The sequence below is a fragment of the Eubalaena glacialis genome, chromosome 14 (genome assembly GCF_028564815.1).
Source record: "Eubalaena glacialis isolate mEubGla1 chromosome 14, mEubGla1.1.hap2.+ XY, whole genome shotgun sequence".
Classification (NCBI taxonomy): domain Eukaryota; kingdom Metazoa; phylum Chordata; class Mammalia; order Artiodactyla; family Balaenidae; genus Eubalaena; species Eubalaena glacialis.
In genome coordinates, this window is record NC_083729.1 from 79,652,226 (window position 1) to 79,680,069 (window position 27,844).

The 27,844-nt window shown below is 45.4% G+C and overlaps 1 protein-coding gene across 3 annotated transcripts in view; it reads right to left on the reverse strand.

Moving 5' to 3' along the window:
• ST3GAL5 (ST3 beta-galactoside alpha-2,3-sialyltransferase 5) overlaps positions 1 to 25,737 on the reverse strand; it is a 54,245-nt gene extending 28,508 nt beyond the window's left edge. For 2 of the 3 annotated variants that reach the window (XM_061210522.1, XM_061210519.1), the window contains exon 1: positions 25,523 to 25,737. In XM_061210522.1, coding sequence (XP_061066505.1) covers positions 25,523 to 25,613 — 91 coding nt within the window. In that variant the 5' untranslated portion in view covers positions 25,614 to 25,737. Of the gene's footprint in view, positions 1 to 24,985; positions 25,062 to 25,522 lie in introns of those variants that run through there. The other variant, XM_061210520.1, reaches the window with a different exon arrangement.
• Between the last annotated feature and the right edge of the window lie 2,107 nt (positions 25,738 to 27,844).

Genomic DNA, 27,844 nt, shown 5'->3' on the forward strand with positions numbered 1-27,844 from the left:
AGTGTATATATGTCCACGACACTCTCTCACCCTGTCACATCTCACCCCTCCCCCTCCCCATATCCTCAAGTCCATTCTCTAGTAGGTCTGTGTCTTTATTCCCATCTTGCCACTAGGTTCTTCATGACCTTTTTTTTTTTTTTTCCCTTAGATTCCATATATATGTGTTAGCATACTGTATTTCTTTTCCTCTTTCTGACTTACTTCACTCTGTATGACAGACTCTAACTCCATCCACCTCATTACAAATACCTCCATTTCATTTCTTTTTATGGCTGAGTAGTATTCCATTGTATATATGTGCCACATCTTCTTTATCCATTCATCCGATGATGGACACCTAGGTTGCTTCCATGTCCTGGCTATTGTAAACAGAGCTGCAATGAATATTTTGGTACATGACTCTTTCTGAATTATGGTTTTCTCAGGGTATATGCCCAGTAGTGGGATTGCTGGGTCGTATGGTAGTTCTATTTTTAGTTTTTTAAGGAACCTCCATACTGTTCTCCATAGTGGCTGTATCAATTTACATTCCCACCAACAGTGCAAGAGGGTTCCCTTTTCTCCACACCCTCTCCAGCATTTATTGTTTCTAGATTTTTTGATGATGGCCTTTCTGACTGGTGTGAGATGATACCTCATTGTAGTTTTGATTTGCATTTCTCTAATGATTAATGATGTTGAACATTCTTTCATGTGTCTGTTGGCAATCTGTATATCTTCTTTGGAGAAATGTCTATTTAGGTCTTCTGCCCATTTTTGGATTGGGCTGTTTGTTTTTTTGTTATTGAGCTGCATGAGCTGCTTGTAAATCTTGGAGATTAATCCTTTGTCAGTTGCTTCATTTGCAAATATTTTCTCCCATTCTGAGGGTTGTCTTTTGGTCTTGTTTATGGTTTCCTTTGCTGTGCAAAAGCTTTTAAGTTTCATTAGGTCCCATTTGTTTATTTGTGTTTTTATTTCCATTTCTCTAGGAGCTGGGTCAAAAAGGATCTTGCTGTGATTTATGTCATAGAGTGTTCTGCCTATGTTTTCCTCTAAGAGTTTGATAGTGTCTGGCCTTACACTTAGGTCTTTAATCCATTTTGAGTTTATTTTTGTGTATGGTGTCAGGGAGTGTTCTAATTTCATACTTTTACATGTACCTGTCCAATTTTCCCAGCACCACTTATTGAAGAGGCTGTCTTTTCTCCACTGTATATGCTTGCCTCCTTTGTCAAAGATAAGGTGACCATATGTGCGTGGGCTTATCTCTGGGCTTTCTATCCTGTTCCATTGATCTATATTTCTGTTTTTGTGCCAGTACCAAACTGTCTTGATTACTGTAGCTTTGTAATATAGTCTCAAGTCAGGGAGCCTGATTCCTCCAGCTCCATTTTTCGTTCTCAAGATTGCTTTGGCTATTCGGGGTCTTTTGTGTTTCCATACAAATTGTGAAATTTTTTGTTCTAGTTCTGTGAAAAATGCCAGTGGTAGTTTGATAGGGATTGCATTGAATCTGTAGATTGCTTTGGGTAGCAGAGTCATTTTCACAATGTTGATTCTTCCAATCCAAGAATATGGTATATCTCTCCATCTATTTGTATCATCTTTAATTTCTTTCATCAGTGTCCTACAATTTTCTGCATACAGGTCTTTTGTCTCCTTAGGTAGGTTTATTCCTAGATATTTTATTCTTTTTGTTGCAATGGTAAATGGGAGTGTTTTCTTAATTTCAGTTTCAGATTTTTCATCATTAGTATATAGGAATGCAAGAGATTTCTGTGCATTAATTTTGTATCCTGCTACTTTACCAAATTCATTGATTAGCTCTAGTAGTTTTCTGGTAGCATCTTTAGGATTCTCTATGTATAGTATCATGTCATCTGCAAACAGTGACAGCTTTACTTCTTCTTTTCCGATTTGGATTCCTTTTATTTCTTTTTCTTCTCTGATTGCTGTGGCTAACACTTCCAAAACTATGTTGAATAATAGTGGTGAGAGTGGGCAACCTTGTCTTGTTCCTGATCTTAGTGGAAATGGTTTCAGTTTTTCACCATTGAGGACAATGTTGGCTGTGGGTTTGTCATATATGGCCTTTATTATGTTGAGGAAGTTCCCTCTATGCCTACTTTCTCCAGGGCTTTTATCATAAATGGGTGTTGAATTTTGTCAAAAGCTTTCTCTGCATCTATTGAAATGATCATACGGTTTTTCTCCTTCAATTTGTTAATATGATGTATCACGTTGATTGATTTGCGTATATTGAAGAATCCTTGCATTCCTGGAATAAACCCCACTTGATCATGGTGTATAATCCTTTTAATGTGCTGTTGGATTCTGTTTGCTAGTATTTTGTTGAGGATTTTTGCATCTATGTTCATCAGTGATATTGGCCTGTAGTTTTCTTTCTTTGTGACATCTTTGTCTGGTTTTGGTATCAGGGTGATGGTGGCCTCGTAGAATGAGTTGGGGAGTGTTCCTCCCTCTGCAATATTTTGGAAGAGTTTGAGAAGGATAGGTGTTAGCTCTTCTCTAAATGTTTGATAGAATTCGCCTGTGAAGCCATCTGGTCCTGGGCTTTTGTGTGTTGGAAGATTTTTAATCACAGTTTCAATTTCAGTGCTTGTGATTGGTCTGTTCATATTTTCTATTTCTTCCTGGTTCAGTCTCGGCAGGTTGTGCATTTCTAAGAATCTGTCCATTTCTTCCAGGTTGTCCATTTTATTGGCATAGAGTTGCTTGTAGTAATCTCTCATGATCCTTTGTATTTCTGCAGTGTCAGTGGTTACTTCTCCTTTTTCATTTCTAATTCTATTGATTTGAGTCTTCTCCCTTTTTCTCTTGATGAGTCTGGCTAATGGTTTATCAATTTTGTTTATCTTCTCAAAGAACCAGCTTTTAGTTTCATTGATTTTTGCTATTGTTTCTTTCATTTCTTTTTCATTTATTTCTGATCTGATCTTTATGATTTCTTTCCTGCTGCTAGCTTTGGGGATTTTTTGTTCTTCTTTCTCTAATTGCTTTAGGTGCAAGGTTAGGTTGTTTATTCGAGATGTTTCCTGTTTCTTGATGTAGGCTTGTATTGCTATAAACTTCCCTCTTAGAACTGCTTTTGCTGCATCCCATAGGTTTTGGGTCGTCATGTCTCCATTGTCATTTATTTCTAGGTATTTTTTGATTTCCCCTTTGATTTCTTCAGTGATCGCTTCGTTATTAAGTAGTGTATTGTTTAGCCTCCATGTGTTTGTATTTTTTACAGATCTTTTCCTGTAATTGATATCTAGTCTCATAGCGTTGTGGTCAGAAAAGATACTTGATACGATTTCAATTTTTTAAAATTTACCAAGGCATGATTTGTGACCCAAGATATGATCTATCCTGGAGAATGTTCCATGAGCACTTGAGAAAAATGTGTATTCTGTTGTTTTTGGGTGGAATGTCCTATAAATATCAATTAAGTCCATCTTGTTTAATGTATCATTTAAAGCTTGTGTTTCCTTATTTATTTTCATTTTGGATGATCTGTCCATTGGTGAAAGTGGGGTGTTAAAGTCCCCTACTATGATTGTGTTGCTGTCGATTTCCCCTTTTATGGCTGTTAGTATTTGCCTTATGTATTGAGGTGCTCCTATGTTGGGTGCATAAATATTTACAATTGTTATACCTTCCTCTTGGATCGATCCCTTGATCATTATATAGTGTCCTTCTTTGTCTCTTGTAATAGTCTTTATTTTAAAGTCTATTTTGTCTGATATGAGAATTGCTACTCCAGCTTTCTTTTGATTTCCATTTGCATGGAATATCTTTTTCCATCCCCTCACTTTCAGTCTGTATGTGTCTCTAGGTCTGAAGTGGGTCTCTTGTAGACAGCATATATATGGGTCTTGTTTTTGTATCCATTCAGCCAGTCTGTGTCTTTCGGTGGGAGCATTTAATCCATTTACATTTAAGGTAATTATCAATATGTATGTTCCTATTCCTATTTTCTTAAATGTTTTGGGTTTGTTATTGTAGGTGTTTTCCTTCTCTTGTGTTTCTTGCCTAGAGAAGTTCCTTTAGCATTTGTTGTAAAGCTGGTTTGGTGGTGCTGAACTCTCTCAGCTTTTGCTTGTCTGTAAAGGTTTTAATTTCTCCATCAAATCTGAATGAGACCCTTGCTGGGTAGAGTAATCTTGGTTGTAGGTTTTTCTCCTTCATCACTTTAAGTATATCCTGCCACTCCCTTCTGGCTTGCAGAGTTTCTGCTGAAAGATCAGCTGTTAACCTTATGGGGATTCCCTTATGTGTTATTTGTTGTTTTTCCCTTGCTGCTTTTAATATGTTTTCTTTATATTTAATTTTTGATAGTTTGATTAATATGTGTCTTGGTGTGTTTCTCCTTGGATTTATCCTGTATGGGACTCTGTGCTTCCAGGACTTGATTAACTATTTCCTTTCCCATATTAGGGAAGTTTTCAACTATAATCTCTTCAAATATTTTCTCAGTCCCTTTCTTTTTCTCTTCTTCTTCTGGGACCCCTGTAATTCAAATGTTGGTACATTTAATGTTGTCCCAGAGGTCTCTGAGACTCTCCTCAGTTCTTTTCATTCTTTTTTCTTTATTCTGCTCTGCAGTAGTTATTTCCACCATTTTATCTTCCAGGTCACTTATCCGTTCTTCTGCCTCAGTTATTCTGCTATTGATCCCATCTAGAGTATTTTAAATTTCATTTATTGTGCTTTTCATCGTTGCTTGGTTCCTCTTTAGTTCTTCTACGTCCTTGTTAAATGTTTCTTGCATTTTGTCTATTCTATTTCCAAGATTTTGGATCATCCTTACTATCATTATTCTGAATTCTTTTTCAGGTAGACTACCTATTTCCTCTTCATTTGTTAGGTCTGGTGTGTTTTGACCCTGCTCCTTCATCTGCTGTGTGTTTTTCTGTCTTCTCATTTTGCTTATCTTACTGTGTTTGGGGTCTCCTTTTCACAGGCTGCAGGTTCGTAGTTCCCGTTGTTTTTGGTATCTGTCCCCAGTGGCTAAGGTTGGTTCAGTGGGTTGTGTAGGTTTCCTGGTGGAGGGAACTAGTGCCTGTGTTCTGGTGGATGAGGCTGGATCTTGTCTTTCTGGTGGGCACGTCCACGTCTGGTGGTGTGTTTTGGGGTGTCTGTGGCCTTATTATGATTTTAGGCAGCCTCTCTGTTAATGGATGGGGCCGTGTTCCTGTCTTGCTAGTTGTTTGGCATAGGATGTCCAGCACTGTAGCTTGCTGGTCGTTGAGTGAAGCTGGGTCTTGATGTTGAGATGGAGATCTCTGAGAGATTTTCGCCGTTTGGTATTATGTGGAGCTGGGAGGTCTCTTGTGGACCAGTGTCCTGAAGTTGGCTCTCCCACCTCAGAGGCACAGCCCTGATGCCTGGCTGGAGCACCAAGAGCCTTTCATCCTCACGGCTTTCCGGCTGCCCTGCTCCTCAGGCCGGGTCCCCATGGGAGGCGGGGCTGCGTCTGACTCTAACTCTTGTAGCTCAGTTTCCTCATCTGGAAAATGGGTCCAATATTACCTACCTCCCAGGATTCATGTGGGAATGGTGGTTGCACATAAGAAGCACTACCTCAGTGCTGGCTGTTGCTATTGTTACACAGAGAGGGAAGTGACAGGCATTTTATACAACTATCTGACAGGGCTTTAAGACATCTGCATCCTTTAGGCACTCTCATTTCTGGCCACAGGTTTCCGCTCCAGCCCCATCAGGGGCCTATCTTCAGTCCTATCCATGTCCCTTCCTGGGGATCTCTGGAGAGGCAGCATCCTCCCGAAACCCCTCCTGTGCTCACCCTGTCAGGTCCCGCTCAGTCTCTCTCTCCCCAACCCCTTTCTAAACGCCCAGCTTCCTTCACTGGCCTCTCCTCCCCACCATGACGGCCCAGCCGCTCCTTCACTCGGTCTGCGCACCATGCCGGGTGCCTTAGAACCACACTTCCCTCCCGACCTCTGCAATGGTAAACTCCCCCACACACGGTGCAGGACTCCAGGGTCCCGGTTCCCACCCTCAGCACCATTTCCTCCTCGCTCACATATATTCACGACAAGGTTCACCACTTGCCTTTTACTCACCTCCTCAAGGGATCAGACCCCAAATCCATCTCCCTATGCAGGCCTCTCACCCAGCTCAGACCTGTCTAGCTAACGACCTGCCTGCTATCTTCACCTCAAACAAAATCACAAAGCAGAATGTATTCTCACATCATTTGGTAGCTGTACCATCCACTCAGTCATCCAAGCCAAAACCTGTAGGTCGGCCCCAGACTTCTCCCTGGCACCCCCAGGCCCAATCAATCCCCAGGGCCTCTCAATCATACCTTCTTGAACTTCCTGGGCCCACAGGCATTCTCTTAGTGGAGGTCACTTACCCAGACTCCCGTGTCTCAATTTTGTCCCTTCAAAGCCATCTTTCTAAAATATGTATCTGCTTAGTGGCTCCCAGCTCATCTCAGGTGCTATGACTTCAGGTGACAAACTTGTCTGTTACACTCTAGCTACAAAGAAGTACTGTCAGAAGCCTGGATGTGCCACATTGCTGCCTCCGTGCCTTTGTACAGATGCACGCTCAGTCTGGAATCCTGGTGGGAATCCCCCCCAACGATCTGCCTGGTGACGTGTCTCCTTTCATCCTTAAACCCTTCTCCTTTTCTGTGAAGATCCTTTTCAACACCAAAACCGTCCCTGGGCACTTCCCCATCTCTGTTTACTGTTATGAACTGAAACGTTCTGTGTACATTTTGGGTCTCCTCTACCTTTCTGCAAGCACCTGGAGGACTGAGCTGCAGGGCCGGGGCTTTGCTCATCTTTGTAACGCTAACACCTAGGATAGGGCTTGGCACACAGCAGGCCCTTAAGAAACATCCCACATTGAATGGAATGTGCATGACTCACCTATGGTCTGTTATCAAACAAGATAAACTTCCCCCCCCACCCAAGTGTACTTTCCCAATGATATTTAAGATTAAAAGTAAAACTGAATGTTAACAGCAATTCTAAGAGCAAAGAGTAAAGTGTAAACTCTACTGAAACATCTAACAAGTCCAGCAACAGGGAAATTTGTTGGTAAATTATGGTGCAAACCACTTAGAACACTCTGCAGTTGTTAAAGCCTTTGCTACACGAAGTGGAATCTGTGACCACGGCCTCAGCATCAGCTGGGAGCAGGTTAGACACGCAAAGTCTCAGCACTGCCCCCTCCATCTGCTGAATCACAGGATTCATATGAACGTTAAAGTTTGAGAAGCACTCAAAGTATTCGGTTCATACATTTATTGGCACAGAAAGATACTGCAAGAAAAAAGCAGGTTTGTAAAAATGTATGTATATATACCTATAATCATGTTCTAGGGTGCACCTACTCAAGGTAGGAGAATTTGATTTCCCATGAAGTCACTGAATCCTCCTACTTGGGTTGGAATGTCTTCTTCCAATTTAGAAGGGACCATTTGGATTCAACATGACAAAAGGAGGGCCAAGCAGAGTCATCTTCACACACGTGCAGTTGACGTACGGCTGGGTGGCCTTAAGATGCTCCCTCGGAGAACCCGGGGTTTACGTGTTTCTAGTCATGCTCACCTCTGCACCATCTGCCCTGTGTCCATTCATTTCTTTTGTCTTTAATGTGCTGTTTGGTGGAGGACGGGTTGCAATTTAAAGTTCAATTAAAACATTTATCATCATGAGACGTGTTACACATAATTTTTGTCTTTTTAATATACATTTGTCTCTTGTCTTCCCCACCAGAATGTAGATTCCATGAAAGCAGGGGTCTTTGTTTTGCTCACTACTGAGTTCCCAGTGCCTAGGTTGGTAAGGGGCACACAATAGGCAACTAATACATATTTACTGAATAAATGCTCAAGTTTCTTATGAGATTTCAGAGGTGATGCTGGTTTCAGGCATTCCTCCAAGGACGTGTGTTGGCAAGCCATCACCACCTGTCCCGTGGCACCCTCTTGGCTCTGCTTCTCCACTTCCTTCACGGGCAGCTCGTCCCCTACCACCTCCTTCTAAGTGCTAGGGTCCCAAGGCTCATAAATGTGTCCTTCCTTTCATTCAGACTGCCAGAGTAAGAGCCTCCACTAACCCTTTCTATGCAGAAAAGGCCTGGCTTTCAAAATTATATATTTCTACTCACATGTAAAACCGTAACAGGTGCTTCTCAAATGCTTGTATACCTGATGAAGAAATCATTCTTATTAAGACCCTAATGAAGAAATACTAAGGTAAGGTCCAGGCCTTCAGTCCACTTGTAGAACTGGTACTAACATTTTCAAATTAAGAATTAACCATCCAAGATAAGAATACAACAGACGCTGCAAAGCAGTACATGACAAACTGTCAGATTAACTGTACAGCCAATTACTGGTGCAAGAGAGGGTAGGACATTAATATTTATTGGGAGGAATAAGCCTACACACGATATCATTAAATCCGAAAAACACCTTCTTCGGGGACTTCCCTGGTGGTCCAGTGGTTAAGAATCCACCTTCCAATGCAGGGGATGCAGGTTTGATCCCTGGTCAGGGAACTAAGATCCAACATGCCACGGGGCAACTAAGCCTGCGCACCGCAACTACTGAGCCCACCCGCTCTGGAGCCCTCGCACCACAACTATAGAGAAGCCCGCATGCCACAACAAAGATCCCACGTGCCGCAACTAAGACCCGATGCAGCCACATAAATCAATCAATCAATAAATAAATATTAAAAAAACCCAAACACCTACTTTTTTGAATTGCTATCTGCATTTAACCTGCCGAAGGTCACACATAGACAAGTAGGGAGCTGAAATTTCCAACCAACATCTATCCATGGCCAAGTCCACGCCCTTCCACCTGGGGGTACTTAGGAAGGGTAGGTATTGGAATTAGGTGGGTATGCCTGTATGTGAAGGTTTTTTTGGTTTTTTATTTTTTTAACAATAAAGGCACGCCAAAGCACAGATTAGTAGAAACAAAAACCTGAAACTGACAAAGCAGTAAATAAACCGACACAGCTGGAATGGACAATCTGGGAAGATGAGAAGGTACAGCTTAGATATTAACACGACAGCCGAAAGAGCATGCCCTTCAAGGTGGAAGGTGTCTTGAGAAGGACTTCACAGCAAGAGAGAAGGAAGCCTCACCCTAGGCTGTCCGGGGACAGCGGGGCAGGACACTGGACGCTCGGGTGGAAAGGGAGCCTGCGGCCCATCCTGGTGAGGAAGAGGATGGGACGAGGACAGAGATCGATCAAGAAATGATGAAGACTAGCGCCAAAAAGCAGCAGGCAAAGATCAATCTGGGTCCCGGTTACGGAAAGAAATAGGATTGGAAGTCAATTTTTGTAGTTTAGTGATGATGATGTGATGAACTTGAGATGATAAATAACTAGACAAAGATGCCCAGGATGCAGCTGGAAATGCGGCTTGGACTCCCCAGAACGCCCATCCCTCCAGCCAGCCTTTCTCGGCAGGTCCGAGAGTGATTAACTTCTCTCCTGTGAACCTTGACTGGTACAAGTCACACGCCATCCACGGGAAAGTGGAGAAGACAGTCACTCAAATCATGCTTGGATTTTATGTTTTAGATGAAGAACTGTACTTGATAAAGGAGGACAGGAGACAAGACAGAAAGCCTGCCTCAGGGGGAGACGGCTTTGGCATGCGCAGAGATTAAACACCTCCCAGTGCCAAGGATAACACACCCAGCTACCGCAGGAGCAGAGGGGGCTGGGGGAGGAGGGGAGACCCACCCTGTGCACAGAAGGAACAGAACGAACAAAGCAGAGGCCTGGGGAGTTTGGAGAGCGAGTGACTAGGTACAGCTGTGAAAGCATGGCCTGGGGTGTGGGCACAGGCAGGAGTTAAGGGCAACACTGTGGTCTCGTTGGACACCCCAGGGCTGGTGCCACATCTCGGCTGTGAGTGTTGACTGCTGACAGCACACCGCTGCCCCCTTCTCTGAGGATCTGCCCTCTGTCCCCAGCCAACGATTGACTGACAGGGGGACAAAAGGCCTGGGATTACCCTGGAGAGCAATTCAAGCTCCAGAGCTCCCTGGGGGAGCAGCTGAGACCACAATTCCTGTTCCAGGCTCTGCTTCTAGGGAACCTGACCTAAGACAGGTCATTAGGTCAGCAGGGTCAACATATGGATGATGGCAGAAGGTCACGGACGATCACGAGAAGCCCTTGAAGATTTTATTCAGGGGGGTCATGAGATGTGGAGGAGAGTAGCCGGGGAGGCAGCAGGGACGTGGTGGAGGGGGAGAGCCAGAGACGGGGCTGGTCTCGGCAGCAGACCCTGTGCCCCGGTCCCCATGCTGTGGCCAGGTGGGCAGGAAGGGCTTCCAGCTGCAGAAAAGACAGGGCTTGAGGCAGGTCAGATGTGGCAAGCAGGCAGGCAGGAGGAGAACTCGTGTCAGGGAGGTCACAAGGAGGAAGTGTGCCCTTGCAGAGTCCCCAATGCCAGTGGGCCATCAGGCTGATAAATGCCAGCTTGGAGCCCTGGGGAGGGATCTGAGCTGGAGTATCAGTCAGGGGTGCACTTGGTCGCATGTAACAGAAACCTGGGTGCCAGCCAAGGCTTTCAGCCAACTGGGGGTGTCTTTTTTTTTTTTTTCTTCTTTTTTTGGCCATGCCGCGAGGCATGCGGGATCTTAGTTCCCCAACCAGGGATCAAACCCATACCCCTTGCAGCGGATGCTTGAAGTCCTAACCACTAGACCGCCAAGGAATTCCCCGGGCGTGTGTTTTTCTTACAGAACAGGCGCAGTGGCTCTGCAAAGCTGTCCGTGCCCCTGGCTCCCACCAGCCTCTGCTCCAAACTCCGAGCAGGAAGAAGAGGGTTGAGCCAGAGAGGAAGGGGAGGCACCTCCATCAGGAGACGAAAAACTTCCCCGGAAATCCCTGACGGGCTTCCAATTCTATCTTTTTAGCCAGAACTGCATCACGTGACTACCCCCAGCCGCAAAGTTGGCCAGGAACTTTTCACAAACTGGGCAGGCTGCTTCCACACAAAATTAGGATTCTGCCATTAAGGAAGGAGGAGAGAGGGAATCTCTAAATCAGCAGTAGGGCCAGCCACAGCCGAGATAAGGGCCTGGGGCTATTTAGGTAAAGGAACAATTAAGGCTGTTCTAAAGAGATTAGATCTCCAATGGGAAGAGCAAAAGGCAGAGCCTTCTAGGGGTTGGAGAGGTGAGGAAGAAGCACAGAAGTTACTGCTGGAAATCAGAAAAGGAAACCTTAAGTAAAATCTGTGACTCTGCTGTGACAGTTCCAAGCCTGGGTTCCATAACACTCCGGAAATTCAACTATTTAAGAAAGGAGCAAAATAGTTCCTAAACAAAATGCATTTTGGATCGCTTTAACCTAAAAAAGTAATATGTGTGCCCCCACTGTACACAGAAAAAAGGGTGACTTCTAATTTCATCAGTTCCTCCAACATGCTCTGTGGGAATGCCAAAATGAAATGGATTAGGTCCCCGCTTTCTAGAAACCCGAGGTCCAGGGAAATGACAACAGGAACGTAACTCCAACGGCATGGGGAGGCCTGCAGGAAAGGAGGCTGTTCACAAGTGTGGTGCCTGACATCCAGCACAGACACAGACACGGCGTGGCCTCCCCAAAGCCCACCCACAGGTACTATCACAAAAGCCACGGGGCTAGGGCCCAGAAGCTGGGAAGCAGTGGGTCAGAGTGAAGTTCTAAACTAAACTTTCTTCTGCCCCCAGCCAACAGGAAGGAGAAGTGGCGGGGGGAAGATGGTCTAGTTGGAAAAGTTCAAGAGCACAGCAGCCAGGGCCTTACCTGGGGCTCACAGAGTCTTGGTGACCTGTGCTCCGGGTCCACCCAAGCTGACCGGCATCCTCACATAATCTAGGTGGCTAATTTCAAACCAGTTTCAGCCGTGGAACTCTTTTTGTGTTTTAGACAGGAACACTCACTTAGAATCCTAACATATAACACAGAGAAGAGGCATGGAGTTGATCTCTTGCAGGGTTTCTCTGCCTCGGCAGTACTGACATTTGGGGCTGGGTAATTCTTCGTTGTAGGAGGCAAAGAGGCTGTCTTGTGCATTGTGGGATGTTTCACAGCATCCCTGGCCTCTGCCCACTAGATGCTGCGAGCATCTCTGGTCCTCGCCCTCTCTCCCAGTTGTGACAACCAAAAATGTCTTCTGACCCTGCCAAACATCCCCTGGAGGGCAAAATTGCCCCCGACTTTACCCATTGGGATAAAGTCACTATATATATTAAAATCTCAATACTGCTGTATTTTTTAAAGTATTGCAGGTAATTAAACAATGCAAAAACTGAAAATCAAAGACTGTGGGCTAAAAATTGATGTTACTTGACCTTGAGTATCCAATCTTTTTCTAGATTTGGTTTGGGTTGCATAAGCTCACGAAATACCGATTCAGCAAGATACATGGTCGTGTTCTCATGTGTACAATGGAACAGGAACCAACTGGCAGGCACAGCCCTGCATTCACATACCAGCCTGCTGCGGCGGGTTCACAGGTGTGCATGAGGGAGGAAGGACAGCTTTCACTCCTGGATCCACGCAACTCAAGCAGATCACCTTAACCATCTCAGTCCGCGCCCACCAGCAAAGGGTGCAAACCTCTGCTATATGGGACCTTCCTATTTCTGCTGGGTAGGCAGTGTCTCATTTCTATTTTAGGAATGTGAGATTTCACCCATGATGTCAAAACCACAACAAAAGTGCTGGTGAGAGCACTGATGGCTGACATCACGCTCAATCATCTCCCCAAAGCTTCTAATATTTGTTCAATTTAATTGATCAATGCCTCAACCCGTCTCAGCCTGCGGTTCTCCAACCTGACCACGCACAAAAACCACTTGCTGCTGTAACGTATGCAGGTTCCCAGACCTCATCCCCAGAATTTCCCACCTGGCAGGACCAGGTGAGGACACCAAATGTGCATTTTAAGCAAGTTCCCCCGAGTTATGTGGGTATGGCCCTTTAGGAAACCTTGCTCTCCAGCAAGCTTCTCACAGCTGTGATTAACAACAGATTTTAGCCTAAAGATTTTCAGATCCTCCTGCAAACTGCACAAAATTATGAGGACCTGTCTTCTGAGAAAGCAAATAAAAGTGCTGCTCTGCGAATGTGTAGTCTACACTCTACAATTTTGACCACCTACCAAGATGCAAGCAACTGCAAGATGATTCTGAGGTATGCTTTTTAATCTACTTCTAATCAACTGGTATAGCTCCAATGCGGAGAATACATGATGACTATCATTCAATCGCCTGCTTTTTATATGTTTAAAATTGTTAAAGGCAATTAACTGAGCCCTCACAGTACGTAAACATTTTCCAAAATGAGAACATGCCCGGCAACTGCAGATGGTATTTCTCCAAGGTTTTACTGAAGTGACAAAAGATATTGACATCGACTGTTGCAGTGTCAAATCTGGAGCCCTCTCCCCCTCCCCGCACTCTCCTCACTCTCCTCTTCTCTCTGCTTCAGCCTAGCAGGCCTCCTGCTGTTCCTCAAGGGGTGGGGAGGCCATCCCCACTTCCACTTCAGGGTCTTCACTGGTGGTTCCCTCTGCCCCTCTTCCAGAAGGCTCCCTCTCGCACCATCTTTATCCTGGTTTTTATTCAAAAGTCGCCTCCTTGATCACCCTCTGTAGCACTGCATTCTCACCCTAAGCCCTGTGATTCACTTTCCTGCTTTACTTTACCTCATACACTCATTGCGACTCGTACATACTTGCCTACTGTCTGCTCTCCCCACTAAAACATAAGATTCCTAGACTGTCAATGTTGTTCACTGCTGTAACCTCAGAACCTAAAACAGTGCCTAGCATGTAAAAGGCACTTAAATACTTGAACGAATGAACCAATGAATAAATGAATGCACTGGTCAGCAGCCTGCACCCAGATCCCCACAGAAAAGCTAACCCAAACTCAGCAAGATCCTAACAGGAGGCAGATGTGAAGACCAGATCCTTCCATGCGTCCAGATATCACAATCATTGGTTGTTTGTACAGTGTCCAGGGCACACCCGGCATACAGAGAACAGGGACAGGAATCCTTTTTCAAACAAGAATCACTGTGTGTGTATGGTGAGGAAGGGTGAGGAAGGGAGATAAATGATTGTCCCACCCACCACCAAGGAAATAAAAGAGCAACTGCAACATCACTTATATGTGGAATCTATAAAAGCCTAACTCATAGAAACAAAGAGTAGAGTGGTAGTTACCAGGGGCCGGGGGTTGGGAGAAATGGGGAGGTGTCAGTCCCCAGTTATAAGAGTAAGTTCTGGGGATCTAATGCACAGCATGGTGATTATAGTTAATAATACTGTATTGCATACTTGAAAGTTGCTAAGAGAATAGATCTTAAATGTTCTCATTGCAAAAAAAAAAAAAAAAAGATAATTATGTGCAGTAATGGATGTTTTAGCCAAGGCTATGGTGGGAATCATTTTGCAACATACAAGTGTATCAAGTCAACATGCTGTACAACTTAAATTCATACAATGTTATATGTCAATTATATCTCAACAAAGCTGAGGAAAAATCCAATTAAAATAAAAGAGCGACTGGATCTGTTTTGTTTTGTTTTTCAAGAAAAGAGGGAGAAAATAATTAACTGTTTGGCTGTTGCCTGTTTCACGGTGGCCAAGTCACCTCTCTGAGGATGTCTGCTAACATGTAAGAAGCAGGTTGGGTGATAATGAAGTTACACTCTGCCTGGGAAGCCTCTTTCGTAGGACAGCTGGAGGTCTAGTCTCAACCAGGCAAATGTGTGCTTTGGAGCTGGTTGAGCAGATACCTGGGGATGACCAGCAGGAGTGACACCTTCTGGGACAACAGTGGTGGCGACATCAACAGGAAGTTGGAGAAAGAAACTTCCTGTCAGGTGAAACCACACTGAGTGGTGTCTATCCTGTTTTCCACAAAACCAATTCTGAAGAGAGCTCAGTGTTGCTGGAAATGATTCAGTAGCAACCCTGCAAACGGCAGCCACTGAGAGCGCTGGCCTCTGATGCTACACTGGCCGCAGTACCATGACCTGGAGGCTTCTGGGTTTTTAAACTTTATTTCTGGACATAATCTCAAACTTACAGAGAGATTACAAGAAAACTACAAAGAATTCCCCTCACCCAGACTACCCACTTATTACCATTCTACCACATTTGCTTGGTGATTCTATTATATGATGCACATACTACTTTTTTAACCACTTGAAAGTAAGTCGAGGACACAATGACATTCACCCCTAAATATTTTAGTATTTCCTAAAAACAAGGACATTCCCAGACACAACTGCAGCATTATGATAAAAATCAGGAAATTACTGTGGCTTTCATACTGTTCTCTAATTTAAAGACCTCAGACAAATTTCTTTAGCAGTCTCAATAATGGCCTCGGAGCAAAAACAGGATCACATGTGGCATTCAGCTGTCATATCTTTTTAGCCTTCTCTAATCTGAAACAGTTCCTTTATCTTTCATGACCTTGGCATTTTTTGAAAAGTACAGGCTAATTGTTTTGTAGAATGTCCCTCAGTGGAGATTTGTCCGTTTCTTCATGATTCAAGTTATGCATTTTGGGCAGGAATATCACAGAAGTGGTGCTAGTCTGTCTCAGTGCATTTTCTCAGGAGGCACCTGATGTTGCTTTGTCCCATTACTGGTGATGTTAAATCAATGGGTCAAAGTTGTGTAAGGCAAGTTTAACTACTGTCAAGTTACCCTTTTTCCTTTGTAATTAATAAGTAACTTGATGGGAGATACTTAGAGACTAAGTAATTACCCTGCTCCTCATCCAATCTACTGGTTTCAGCACCCAGGATAAGGATAAAATTCTGTGTGAGGTCAAGCAAGGTCAAACTTCAGGAAAAACATCCAGGGCTGGTTGAAGCAGTAGCTGATGAGCAAGAATTAGCATTGAGACTCCTCTATCAGACTTAATTCAAATAACCACAAGGTATGTTCACTCTTCGCTATTAAGAAAAAAACACCTCTAGATTTGCTTTTGAGAGTATTCCATGAGTGCCCATGACTATGCTATTTTCTCTTACGTTGAGTCATGCCTGCTGGACACAGCCGTTCATTTACAAGTGTTCAGTGGCAACACCCAGGTTCAGAGGGCTGACACCTAGCCATCCTCACGTGGAGGCCTGGTTCCCCAGGGGCAATGCTGAGGGGTCAGCTCGGTGATTTCTGGTCCGCTATGGCATGGCACAGGGAGCTATATTTAAAAACAAAACTCCAACTCTCCATTGCCTTACATTAAAGCACAGTCAGGTTTAGGAACTCCTATTTGGATTATTTAAGAAACATTAAAAAAAACACAACAACTCTGTTATCACAAAGTTAGAAACTTCAGAAAGAACATTTTGAAATCACACACCGGTTGTTACACTACAGTGCAGTGATATCCACTGCTAACATTCTGGTCTATATTCCATCTGCCTTTCCTCTTTGCATATGTATATTTTATCAGGTTTGGGATCATATTACCTATACTAGCCTTCTTCAGGCTGGGTCCACTGGAGATTAAGCCTTACAGAAAAGGATCTGAGTGTCTATTTTCTTTTAAGATTTTTTTTTTTTTGACATGGACCATTTTTAAAGTCTTCATTGAATTTGTTACAATATTACTTCTGTTTTATGTTGTGGTTTTTCAGCTGTGAGGCATGTGGGATCTTAGCTCCCTGACCAGGGATCAAACCGGCACCCATTGCCTTGGAAGGTGAAGTCTTAACCACTAGACCGCCAGGGAAGTCCCTGACTGTCTATTTTCTTAATTCTCCCGATGACGGTACATAACCAGGATCACTCCAGAAGCACAGGAGAGAAGTTAATTCATAGTATACAATAGTGACCTTAGCACATTAGGGCTTAATTCTCTTGTAGAGCCCCAGTTGGGGAGGGCTGGTCTGTACTGTTGTATAATTTGTTTTGTTCACCTAATAATCCTTTAAACAGACATTTAATAAGCATACACCAAACACTGGGAATATAAAGAAAACTAAGACACAGCCTTTCTCTTGAAATGAAAAACCCGGCCAGGGAAAGCAAAAAATAGTTAAATACTCAAAATGCCAAATAACAGAGGAACCTGGAGCGCCCCGGGCAAGGGACCACTAGCTCCATCAGACAAAATCAAGGAGGCCTCCCTGAGGAGATGATGTGTAAATGGATCCTTGAGGGATAGGCAAGACCTCAGAGACAGAAAGAAGAGAGAGCAGGCATTCCGGATGGAAGGAAGGGCATGTCAAGATGCCCAGAGAGGGCCGCTCAGGCCAGGTCACAGGGGACCTGGGGGAAAGTGGCAGAAGATGTGACAAAGAAGGAACCAGGCCCTTCCAACTGGCCCCAGAGGAGGAGGCGGCCTTAAGTGGTTCTTAAGCAGGGGGGCGGAGAGCTCACACTGGGATGTAGGAGGCCACGGGACGGAGTGGTCAAGGGGCTGCTGTGACCACCGCAGCCAGGGGTGATGGGGCAGCTGAGCCAGAGCAGGGACGGCGAGATGGGGGCCGACAAGAGCTGTGGAGGAAGAAGAGGCCACGGAACTTGGTGACTGAGCTGGCAGGGGCTGTTCTTGTCGCACCCAGCCAGCCGAGATCCGGCCTGCATAACGAATTCAGGCTGCTAATGGGAGAAAAAAAAGAAAAAAAAAAGCAAAGTATGCAAGAAGGCTACACCAGCTGCCACCATTCCACCATCCACTGAGATGATTTCACGGCCGAGGTGTGGGCACCCATCAAAGAGGAGGAGGCCAGAGGGAATAAGACAGGACACTGGGATAAACTGAGGAAACAGCCCAGAGAACTGCCTGTCCTCCTTGGGCCCCTCCAAGCTCTAACAAAACTACCTTACGTAACAGCTCTCTGGCTCTCTGGCGGTGGGCCTCCACGTGACAGCAAATTAGACATGCAGAATATGCTACAGCAGATCACGTCTGTGGCAACCTCATGAGTGCCATAAATAAAGCAAAATCTAGACGCTACCTTTTACATGGGAGATTTCCCTCTTAATCTAAAGGAAATACAAGTAGTCAGGCTGAATAGAGAATACTTAATAGGAGAAAGTGAAAGTCAGTAGAATGAACAGTTAACAAAAGCAACTCTGGGACCCAATATAAACAAGCTCCAACATGGGGACCTTCCCCCAAACAGGAGTAGAAAGGGAAACACCAGGTATGAGATGATGGAAAAGTGAGTGTGCGAATTCTAAAATAACCAAGATCCCACCCCAAAAAGAAAGGGGAAGGGTATGGGTTCTTAAGGTTTGGGATTATGAAGAGACATCACCAAACAGGACCTTAGCAATATTCCTCAGGGAGCAGCTGGCTGGTCAATGGGGAAGGGAAGGTGGAGGATTCGATAGGCAGTTTACGCACTAATCTGGTACAGTGGCCCCTCAGTATCCGCAGGGAATTGGTTCCAGGACCCCCCCCTACCATATCCATGGATGCTCAAGTCCCTTATATTAAACGGTGCAGTATTTGCATAGAACCTATGCACATCCCCCCGTATACTTTTTTTTTTTTAACTTTGCAGTTTTTTGTGTTTTTTTTAATTATTTATTTATTTATGGCTGTGTTGGGTCTTCATTTCTGTGCGAGGGCTTTCTCTAGTTGCGGCAAGCAGGGGCCACTCTTCATCGGGGTGCGCGGGCCTCTCACTATCGCGGCCTCTCTTGTTGCGGAGCACAGGTTCCAGACACGCCAGGCTCAGTAGTTGTGGCTCACGGGCCCAGTTGCTCCGCGGCATGTGGGATCTTCCCAGACCAGGGCTCGAACCCATGTCCCCTGCATTGGCAGGCAGATTCTCAACCACTGCACCACCAGGGAAGCCCCGGTATACTTTAAATCATCTCTAGATTACTTATAATACCTAACACAATGTAAATGCTATGTATGTAGTTGCCAGCATGCGGCAAACTCAAGTTTTGTTTTTCGGAACTTTCAAGAAAGTTTCCGTTTTGAATATCTTTGATCCGCAGTTGGTTGATATGGAGGGCTGGCTGAATTCAATAACCCTATTTGTCCTACAGAAACAGAAGTACCATACTAGTCATGTAAAACCCCAAATCCATTAGCAGACAGTGGTAATGACCCCAGAAAAGGAACTGGAGCGACAGCGAGTGGGAACAACCTGGAGGCTGACAGGCCCCGGCAGTTGAGAGACTTGAAGGAGAGGGAGCAACCGTAGGAGGCAAAGGAAAGTTTTGTGTGGGTCGCTTTAAGCCCAGAATAAGTTAAGCATGTTTGAGTTCCTAAAACTGACATGTATTTAGGTCTGTAACAGGCACGGCTAAAACATACAGTTGCCTTTTACGCCCCAATCACATGTCCCTTTTACTCTCTGCTCCCAAAAATTTGGGAAACCAGCACTTGGGCAGGCTCCCAAACAGGCGTACTGTCATTCACGTAACCCCGTTTTTAATCAGGCAGGGAGTATGTGCCTGGGGGTAGAGCAAGAAGCAACACAGACACAGCCTCTTCTTCTAAAAGCTCTCATCTCATTTTTAAAATCAGACAAGTAGATCTAACACCAATGTAATTATTTTCCTCATTTTTCTTTTTAACTCACTCTGCATTGGACATGAGGGCAGGGTTAGGAGGTATTTTACATTTGGAGGACGTGTGTTATGTGTGTGTTTGGGAGGGGGCTTAGAAAAGGCTCACCCCCACCCCAGGAAAGAATGGGTAGGACTTGCTGGGGGTGGGGAGACAGGTGCCGCCTCAGCAAGGACAGTAGGCACTGAGGGCAGTTTCTGAAGGTCTAGCCCCAGAGGGAACAACGTACCCAGAGGCTGGGAAAGGAAGCAGGTCATGCCATGGTGGGTTGGAATTTTATCCTAAGATAAAAGAAGCAACTGGGGGTTGGGGTGTGGATTTGAACTGGAACTGGAGTTTGGAGAGACCTCTCTTGAGGCAGGACTGGAGATGGGGAAGTCCTTTTGTGAGGCAGGACCAGTGAGGAGGCTGTCATGGAGACCCAGCAGAGTGACAATGCTGTGCCTGGAAACGCAGGAACCTGGACCAGGGAACAGAGCTGCCTCAGCCACCTCAGATCATCCTCTCAGGAGACCTTCTGAGGGGTGGGGTAGGAATGCCCTATGTGCTGCAAAGACAGGGATGCATTTGCCTCGTCTACCCCCTCCAGGCCAGACTGCCGGAGTCTGGATCCCAGCTCTGTCGCCTAGAGTTTCTTAGTTTCTTAACCTCCCTGAGCTTCAATATCCTCATCTGTAAAATGGGGATAATAATGGTACCAAACTCATATGGCTTTTGTGAAAATTAAAAGAACATATATATATATATACACACACATATACACACACACACATATACGTAACATGTCTAAAACAGGTAAGGACAAAGTGAGTCAGTAGAGCATTTATCTTTATTTCTGTCCTATGTTTTGTAGCACGTGGGTTTGTTGGGAGGGGGTGGTGTATAAGATTTTCAAGAAGAGCCACCCTCTGCCAACCACAAAACGCTCTTAGATTCCCATGACCCTCGATTCACTTGGCAGATAACTGAACCCCACCACTGTTAGCTCTGACTGTCCTGTTTATCACCACAAATCTCAACATTTACAGGAGGCAAAGACACCATAGTCACATGTGGCTGCTGAGTAATTCAAACATGGCCAGACCAAATTGAGATGTGCTCTAATAAAACTATAAGATACACACAAGGCTTTGAAGACTTAGTTTGACCAGAAGAATGTAAAATAGCTCAATAACAATTTTTATATTGATTTCATAATATATTACACATATTGGGTTAACTAAAATATATTATTAAAATTAATTCACCTGTTTGTTTTTTTTTTAAATCCTTCCTTCTAATTCCTTGGATTTATTTTAATTGCTGTGTTCCTAACTTCTTCCTAATTTAGCTGACTAGCTCATTAGTTTTTGACTATTTTCTTGATAATATGAGTAATTAAGACTGTGTATTTCCCTTTAAATACTGATTTAGTCGCATCCCACAAGCCTTACGTGTACAATTCATTCTACAAGTTTTGATATATATATTTTCATTGTTATTACTTCTTTATCATTCAAATCTAAATACTTTCAAATTCAAATTTTTTAATTTTTTAAATTATATTCTTAAATTGATACATAATTTAGTTTCACTGTGTTCAGAGAACTTGGTCAATATGATACTGATTATTTTAAATATGTTAGGACTTACTTTATGACCTGGTATATGTTCGATTTTTGTAAAAGTATAATTAATCTTCACTTGCTGGAACTATGTTTTCTATTTAACCAGTTTGATCAAGCTTATTAATTGTGTTGCTTGTTGAATCAATCCCTTATTGGAAAAAAAAAATCCCTTATTGGTTTTTAGTAAGCTTGTTCTATCAATTACTGAAAGAGATATGCTAAAATCTCTCACTATTACGGCAGGTTTGTCAACTTTTTCTGTCATTCTGTCACTTTTTACTTTATACAGTTTGAAGCTGTGTTATTAGGTGCATAAGAGTTAGAAGGTTTTTTTATCTTCCTGGGAAACTGAAACTTTGATCCACCGGTTTCCTTTTAATTTTTTAAATGTAGCTACTAGAAAAAATTTAATTATATACATGGCTTGGGTTATATTTCCATTGGACAGAGCTGGTCCAGAGGAAGAATAAGCAAGAAAACCAGCTACCAAATCCTGGGTGACTAAGGACTTGACTGCAGAAAATGACAAGCAAAGAGAGGAGAGTACTGGCAGCCCTGTAAAAGTACCACAACTCTGTCCTCCTCTCTTGCTGCTGAAGTCTAGATTGGAAATGAGAACAAGACATTTGTGAAAAGCAGAAAGGAGTTGATGAACTCAATACATATAAGCCTTTAATTACGAGAATGACACCTAGTCTTAAAGGCAGACTTCAGAGGGCTTCCCTGGTGGCGCAGTGGTTAAGAATCTGCCTGCCAATGCAGGGGACACGGGTTCGAGCCCTGGTCTGGGAAGATCCCACATGCCGCAGAGCAACTGAGCCCGTGAGCCACAACTACTGAGCCTGCGCGTCTGGAGCCTGTGCTCCGCAACGGGAGAGGCCGCGACAGTGAGAGGCCCGCGCACCGCAATGAAGAGTGGCCCCCGCTCGCCGCAACTGGAGAAAGCCCTCGCACAGAAACGAAGACCCAACACAGCCAAAAAATAAATATAAATAAATTAATTAATTTTAAAAAAAAAGGCAGACTTCATGTTCAAAACACAACCTACTATTCCATCAAAACAAATTTGTTATTTGTATCAATTTTTCCGTTTTTTTTTTTTGTTTGTTTGTTTTTTATTGAAAGCTTCTTTCTTTCTTTCTTTTTGGCTGTGTTGGGTCTTCGTTTCTGTGTGAGGGCTTTCTCTAGTTGCGGCGAGTGGGGGCCACTCTTCATCGCGGTGTGCGGGCCTCTCACTATCGCGGCCTCTCTTGTTGCGGAGCACAAGCTCCAGACGCGCAGGCTCAGTAACTGTGGCTCACGGGCCCAGTTGCTCCGCGGCATGTGGGATCTTCCCAGACCAGGGTTCGAACCCGTGTCCCCTGCATTAGCAGGCAGACTCTCAACCACTGCGCCACCAGGGAAGCCCTCCCTGTTAAAATTAATCAAATCATACCACCTGATTCCGAACTATTAATTCCAGATATTTAAAACTTGAAAAGGGGAAGAATTCATGGGTATAAGGAGTTGATAAACCATCCAATAACTTAATCCTGGATATTTTTCCACACTCTAAAGGGGAACAAAAATGTCTTGCTGAGTTTGGAAAATCTGTTGAACAGTAGTATATTTATGCCCACTTTTCTAGTATGTATGCTATACTTAGAAAAACAAAGAAAAAGCTGTCCAGGTAAGAAAAGCCTGGTAGTGTCCTTGTACCCCTCTAACCTCGTTTTTCTCCTGCTCCCCTATACATCTTCCTCACTCCCCCCCTGCACATGTGCTCAAGCTGGGTCTCTCTCCCTGGACAGCCTGCGTGTCACCAACCACAGTCATGGATCCCTCCCACACTAGGCCAGTGATTCACCCACTTCTGGATGCCTTTGCTAACTTATATCCTTCATACTGATCCAGCCCTTGCTTCTCCTTCCTCAGCAGTTAGGGAGTTCGTACCATCATTAATGTGCGTATACTCCCAGTTGCTTTAATTCTGCCAAGGCTTCCCAGCTAGACCGAAAACACAGAGCATGCTCTCTGGGAGTGTCTCCACAGGCAATTCAGATTAAATCGATTAAATCCCTCCTCAGGAACTAGCAAGGTGTGGAAAGTGAGGCTTGACCCTCTTCCAAGACTCCCCCTTCTGCCCTCAGCACCTGGATGACTCCCACAGAGGACCCAGAACCTTTTTTACTGTCCCATTCGCCTCCTAAGAGCCAACCTGCTAGATAAACTCCTGCCAAACAGACCAGCAGGGAAAGCAGGGAAGGACTGAAGGAGGCATATCAAAGAACAAAGGGTTTGTTCTTATCCTGCCTTGAATATAGTCTTAAAATTCAATACTATTACTCAGCCATAAAAAAGAACGAAATAATGCCATTTGCAGCAACATGGATAGACCTAGACATTGTCATACTAAGTGAAATAAGTCAGACAGAGAAAGACAAATATATAATATCACTTATATGTGGAATCTAAAAAAATGGTACAAATGAACTTATTTACAAAACAGAAATAGAGTCACAGATGTAGAAAAGAAACTTATGGTTACTAAGGGGGATGGGGGAGGGATAAACTGGGAGACTGGGATTGACATATACACGCTACCGTATATACAACAGATAACTAATAGGGACCTACTGTATAGCACAGCGAACTCTACTCAGTACTCTGTAATGACCTATATGGGAAAAGAATCTAAAAAAGAGTGGATATATGTACATGTATAACTGATACACTTTGCCGTACAGCAGAAATTAATACAACATTGTACATCAACTATACTCCAATAAAAATTAAATTTAAAAAATTCAATACTAATCTATTGTGGTAATATGAAACAATGTGGCTGTCTGCCAAAATTATAAGCATTTTCAAAATAGGTAGTCATAAATGTGCATTTTTAGAATTTCTGCCTCTTGGCCCTCTCCGTCTTCTACAAACACCTTCATGCCTTCCCACCTCACCCATTTCTTTTCTCGCCTAGAGGAAGATACAGCTACTAATCATAACCAAGGTTCATTTCATCTTACAGAAACAGCGGCACTCAGACAACGGACAGACACATGAAAAAGCTAACGACATTCCAGTCACAGGGCTCTGCCAGTTCTCTTCAGTCTCTCCTTGTCCCAGCACTGACTGCAATTTAGGTGATCCCCTGGCTCTACGACTAGAAATTTAAGACATTCTTCTAAACCATCAAGCTTTCAGGATTATGTGAGTGAAACCACAACCCATCCTGACAGTTTTGAGTTTGTGCCCCTTCACTCAACAGACAGGATTCCTCTTCCAGGTTCAGGATAGCGCACTCTTCTGTGGAAGAGGATTACCAAGAGGAGGGCTCCCCTTAACACCAGAGGGCAGGAGATGCGTCTCCTTTCTCTTTGTAATCCCAACACCCAGCACAGTGCGTGGCCTAATGAGCAGGCAAACCGAGGGTGCCAGATGAAGGGTAGCAGGTAAAACCATTTTCCCTTTTAAATGAACAATACCTAATGAAGCAACGTCATAAACATGAATTAAGACATGAGGACATAAATTTGTCTTTCAAGTCAGCTAATGATTCTGCAGGACCCTCTTCATTGGTGAACACATTTTGCAGTCAGAACCACAGAACCAGGGGCCTGAAAGGGGCCTTGGCCATCAGCAGGTCAAGCCTCCCAGTACAGATCAGGAGAGGGAGTCCTACAGGGGGATCAGTGTCCGCCAAGGTCACCCACCTGATGTGGGGTTGGGCAGGACCCCCCGCCTCTTCCTATTCGAAGATGCTCCCCGAAAATCTTGCATTACTTACACACTAAAGGCTCATATGAATGCACGCCCACGTCAAGCCATTGCTTACAATTCAGGAGAAACCAAAGGTCATCAAAACGTGTGGGCTGGCCGCAGAGAGGGAGCAGGGAAGATCACTGGCGAATTTCTACCTGCAGACACCGCACGCCTTCCCGATGGATGCAAAGGTCAGTTTCCGGAGCTGCTAGTCATAGGGTCCCCCAATTCTGTCCCGGGGAAATGAGTTAACTCGGCTCTCCCGGGCTCGGAAGCTTCCAGCAATGAATTAAACCCCAAGTCGATGTGAAAGATTGAGGGGAAAGGGACACCGTGCCTGGACCCCACGTCCCGGCCGTTCACCCCTCCGCCTCCACGGCGTCCACACTTGAGCGGGCCGCGGCGCCTCCCGCCGGTCCACTCCGAGCGAGGCCACGACTCCCAACCCGCGCCCCCGTCAGGCGCGTTTAGGGGAACCGTGCCCTGGGCGCTGCCCGCGGGGGCTTGGGCGGAGTTGCCGGGCCCAGCCACGCGGGGGCAGGGACGGATCTGCGCCGCCGCCCCCGGCCCGCGGGCCCCGCTACGCAGAGGAGGGGGCTGCGCCACGTACCTCGACCGGCAGGTGCCGCCGCCGCCACCGCCGCCTTGGTCCGCGGCTGCAGGGGACGCCGCTCCGCGCCGCCCTCCGCCTTCGTCCGCATATTAGGGAGCGGGCGCCAGCCTGCCACCAGTCCTGGGCCCGGCGCCCCGGCCCGCCCCCTGCGCCTCGCTAGCGCCCATTCAGTCCCAGACCGTCCGCTCCCCAGCTCAGATGCGGAGGAGGGGCGTGGGGCGGGGCCTGGAGTCACGAGGACACGAGAACCAATCAGAGCGCGCGAGGGCCCCAGAGGCTGCCCTGCTCCGCCGACGCTCAATCCTCCACCCTGCGGGGTCAGGGGAGCTGGGCACCCCCAGCCAGACGCCCGTACCTGGAAGCGCGCTTGGCTGTGTGCTGGCCCGGGCGAGGGTCCTGGGCACCCACCGCCCTCTGGATCTCTGCGTGCGGTTAGATGGCGAAGGAACAGAAGGTGTTTATAGGCTGGTTATAGGCTTTTACTGCACAGAGGACTCGTAGATGCGGAGCCGCTGAATGAAGGGGCTTTATGTAGTCACGTGCTTTATGCTCTAGGACGGACCCCCAGGCAATACTGGTTTGGAGTTCCTGGAGCCCTCGACACAATGAGAGCAGCCTGAGTGTGTCTGGGCATTTGCCGAACAGCTTTCTGTTGTTCCACGTATCAGAAAAAATCGAGGGAGCACTAGTTTCACAGATGGGTAATTGAGACCCAGAGAGCAGAAGTGAGTCACCCTAAATCATTAGGGCATTTAGTGGCAGAGCCAGGATCAGAACCTGTGCTTGGAGCGCCCATTTCCATAACTCTGGAGTCCCCCTCGATTCTGGAGCGGAAGTGTCATACAATTTTTTAAAGTGTGAATATTAGTGAATCCCCAAATTCAGGAATTAAGAGGACTTGAAAGCACGGATATGTTATTTCTTTAACACAGGCAGGTGTGTATAATGCGCCTGGGACACTTCTGTGCCGTAGGACTTGTTGACTCTTCAGTAAAGTCAGTGAAGTTGATCTGCTCTCATAATTTCCTTTCGGGTTGGTGAGCACAGAGCATCGCAATCGTGTGCCTGTGATACCGGTTCCAGTTCCCGTTTGAAAAAGAAGATCCTAGACACGGAGCAAAATATATTTGCATACACCGAGAGTCTTGTCACTCTTTTTTGTGCAACAGCTTGCACACGGTTTGTATGTGTTCTTCCCCTGGTGGGGGCAGGGGTGCTGGGGGAAAAAAAAATTGTCATATCTGGGTAACAAAATCAGGAGGGAAATCTCGGAGAGGAAGGGGTGGAAGGACTCTGCCTTCACACCTTTCAAAGGGATTTTGTAGTAAAAATGTTTCTGGATTATTTTAATTTGAAGACACATGAGCATTTTGAAAATGTTGGAGGAAAAGCTGTCACTAGGAGATCTAAATCCAGTGTGTTGGCCAAGGCTGGCCAACAGAGCAGCAGCCTAGCTCTCTGTTGTCTCTGGGGTCAGTGACAGCTGCAAGGAAAATGCTGAGCACCTCACCCCCTCTCTCTTGGAGACCAGCAGAGGCCTGCCTGATTATCAGATACTCTTTACCTCTACTTGCCTCAGCGGCTTTTCCCCTTTTCTCCCAGATACTCCTTGTCCATAAAGCCAGGCCTTGTTTGAAAGTATTTATTTAGAGCAGGAACAGCTGACCTTCCAGTCAATGCACCACTAGCAGAACCATGATGAGGCCTGATCACCACCATTGTCCTCTCCTGGGCAGGACCCTCATCCATCCACCTCCGCAGTTCAGCCAGCCCTGAGGCAGGCATGGCCCAGACACCCTTTATGGCTGGCATGGGGGTCAACAGTACTCTGGCTTGGAAGGTAGTGAGAGAAGCTGACCCACTTGTGCAACAAGACAAGCCGTGCCCTAAACATCCTTTCCACTGCCTGCAGGGTCACCCTTAGTTACTTTTGGCCGTGCCACAGGGCATGCAGGATCTTAGTTCCCCGGCCAGGCATCGAGCCTGTGCCCCCTGCAGTGGAAGCGCGGAGTCTTAACCACTGGACCGCCAGGGGAGTCCCCACCACCCTTAGTTACTGTTCAGGGTTAAGACAGAGATCCCCAAACGGTAGATGAGAATCAGCCACTGGATCTCAAAGCCTCAACTAGAATCTCTTCAAGTCAGTGACTGGTCACAGAAAAGCCTTTGGACCCTGACTAGCAAAATGGTGGGGCTATTTGTGAATCTGGGACAGCACCCATGATTTTGTAATTCGTTAGTTCCTTAGGCTCATTACTTTGGTCATTGGTCATTGGTCATTACATTACTTTTGGTCATTCTCCTAGCAGGCACTGCCCC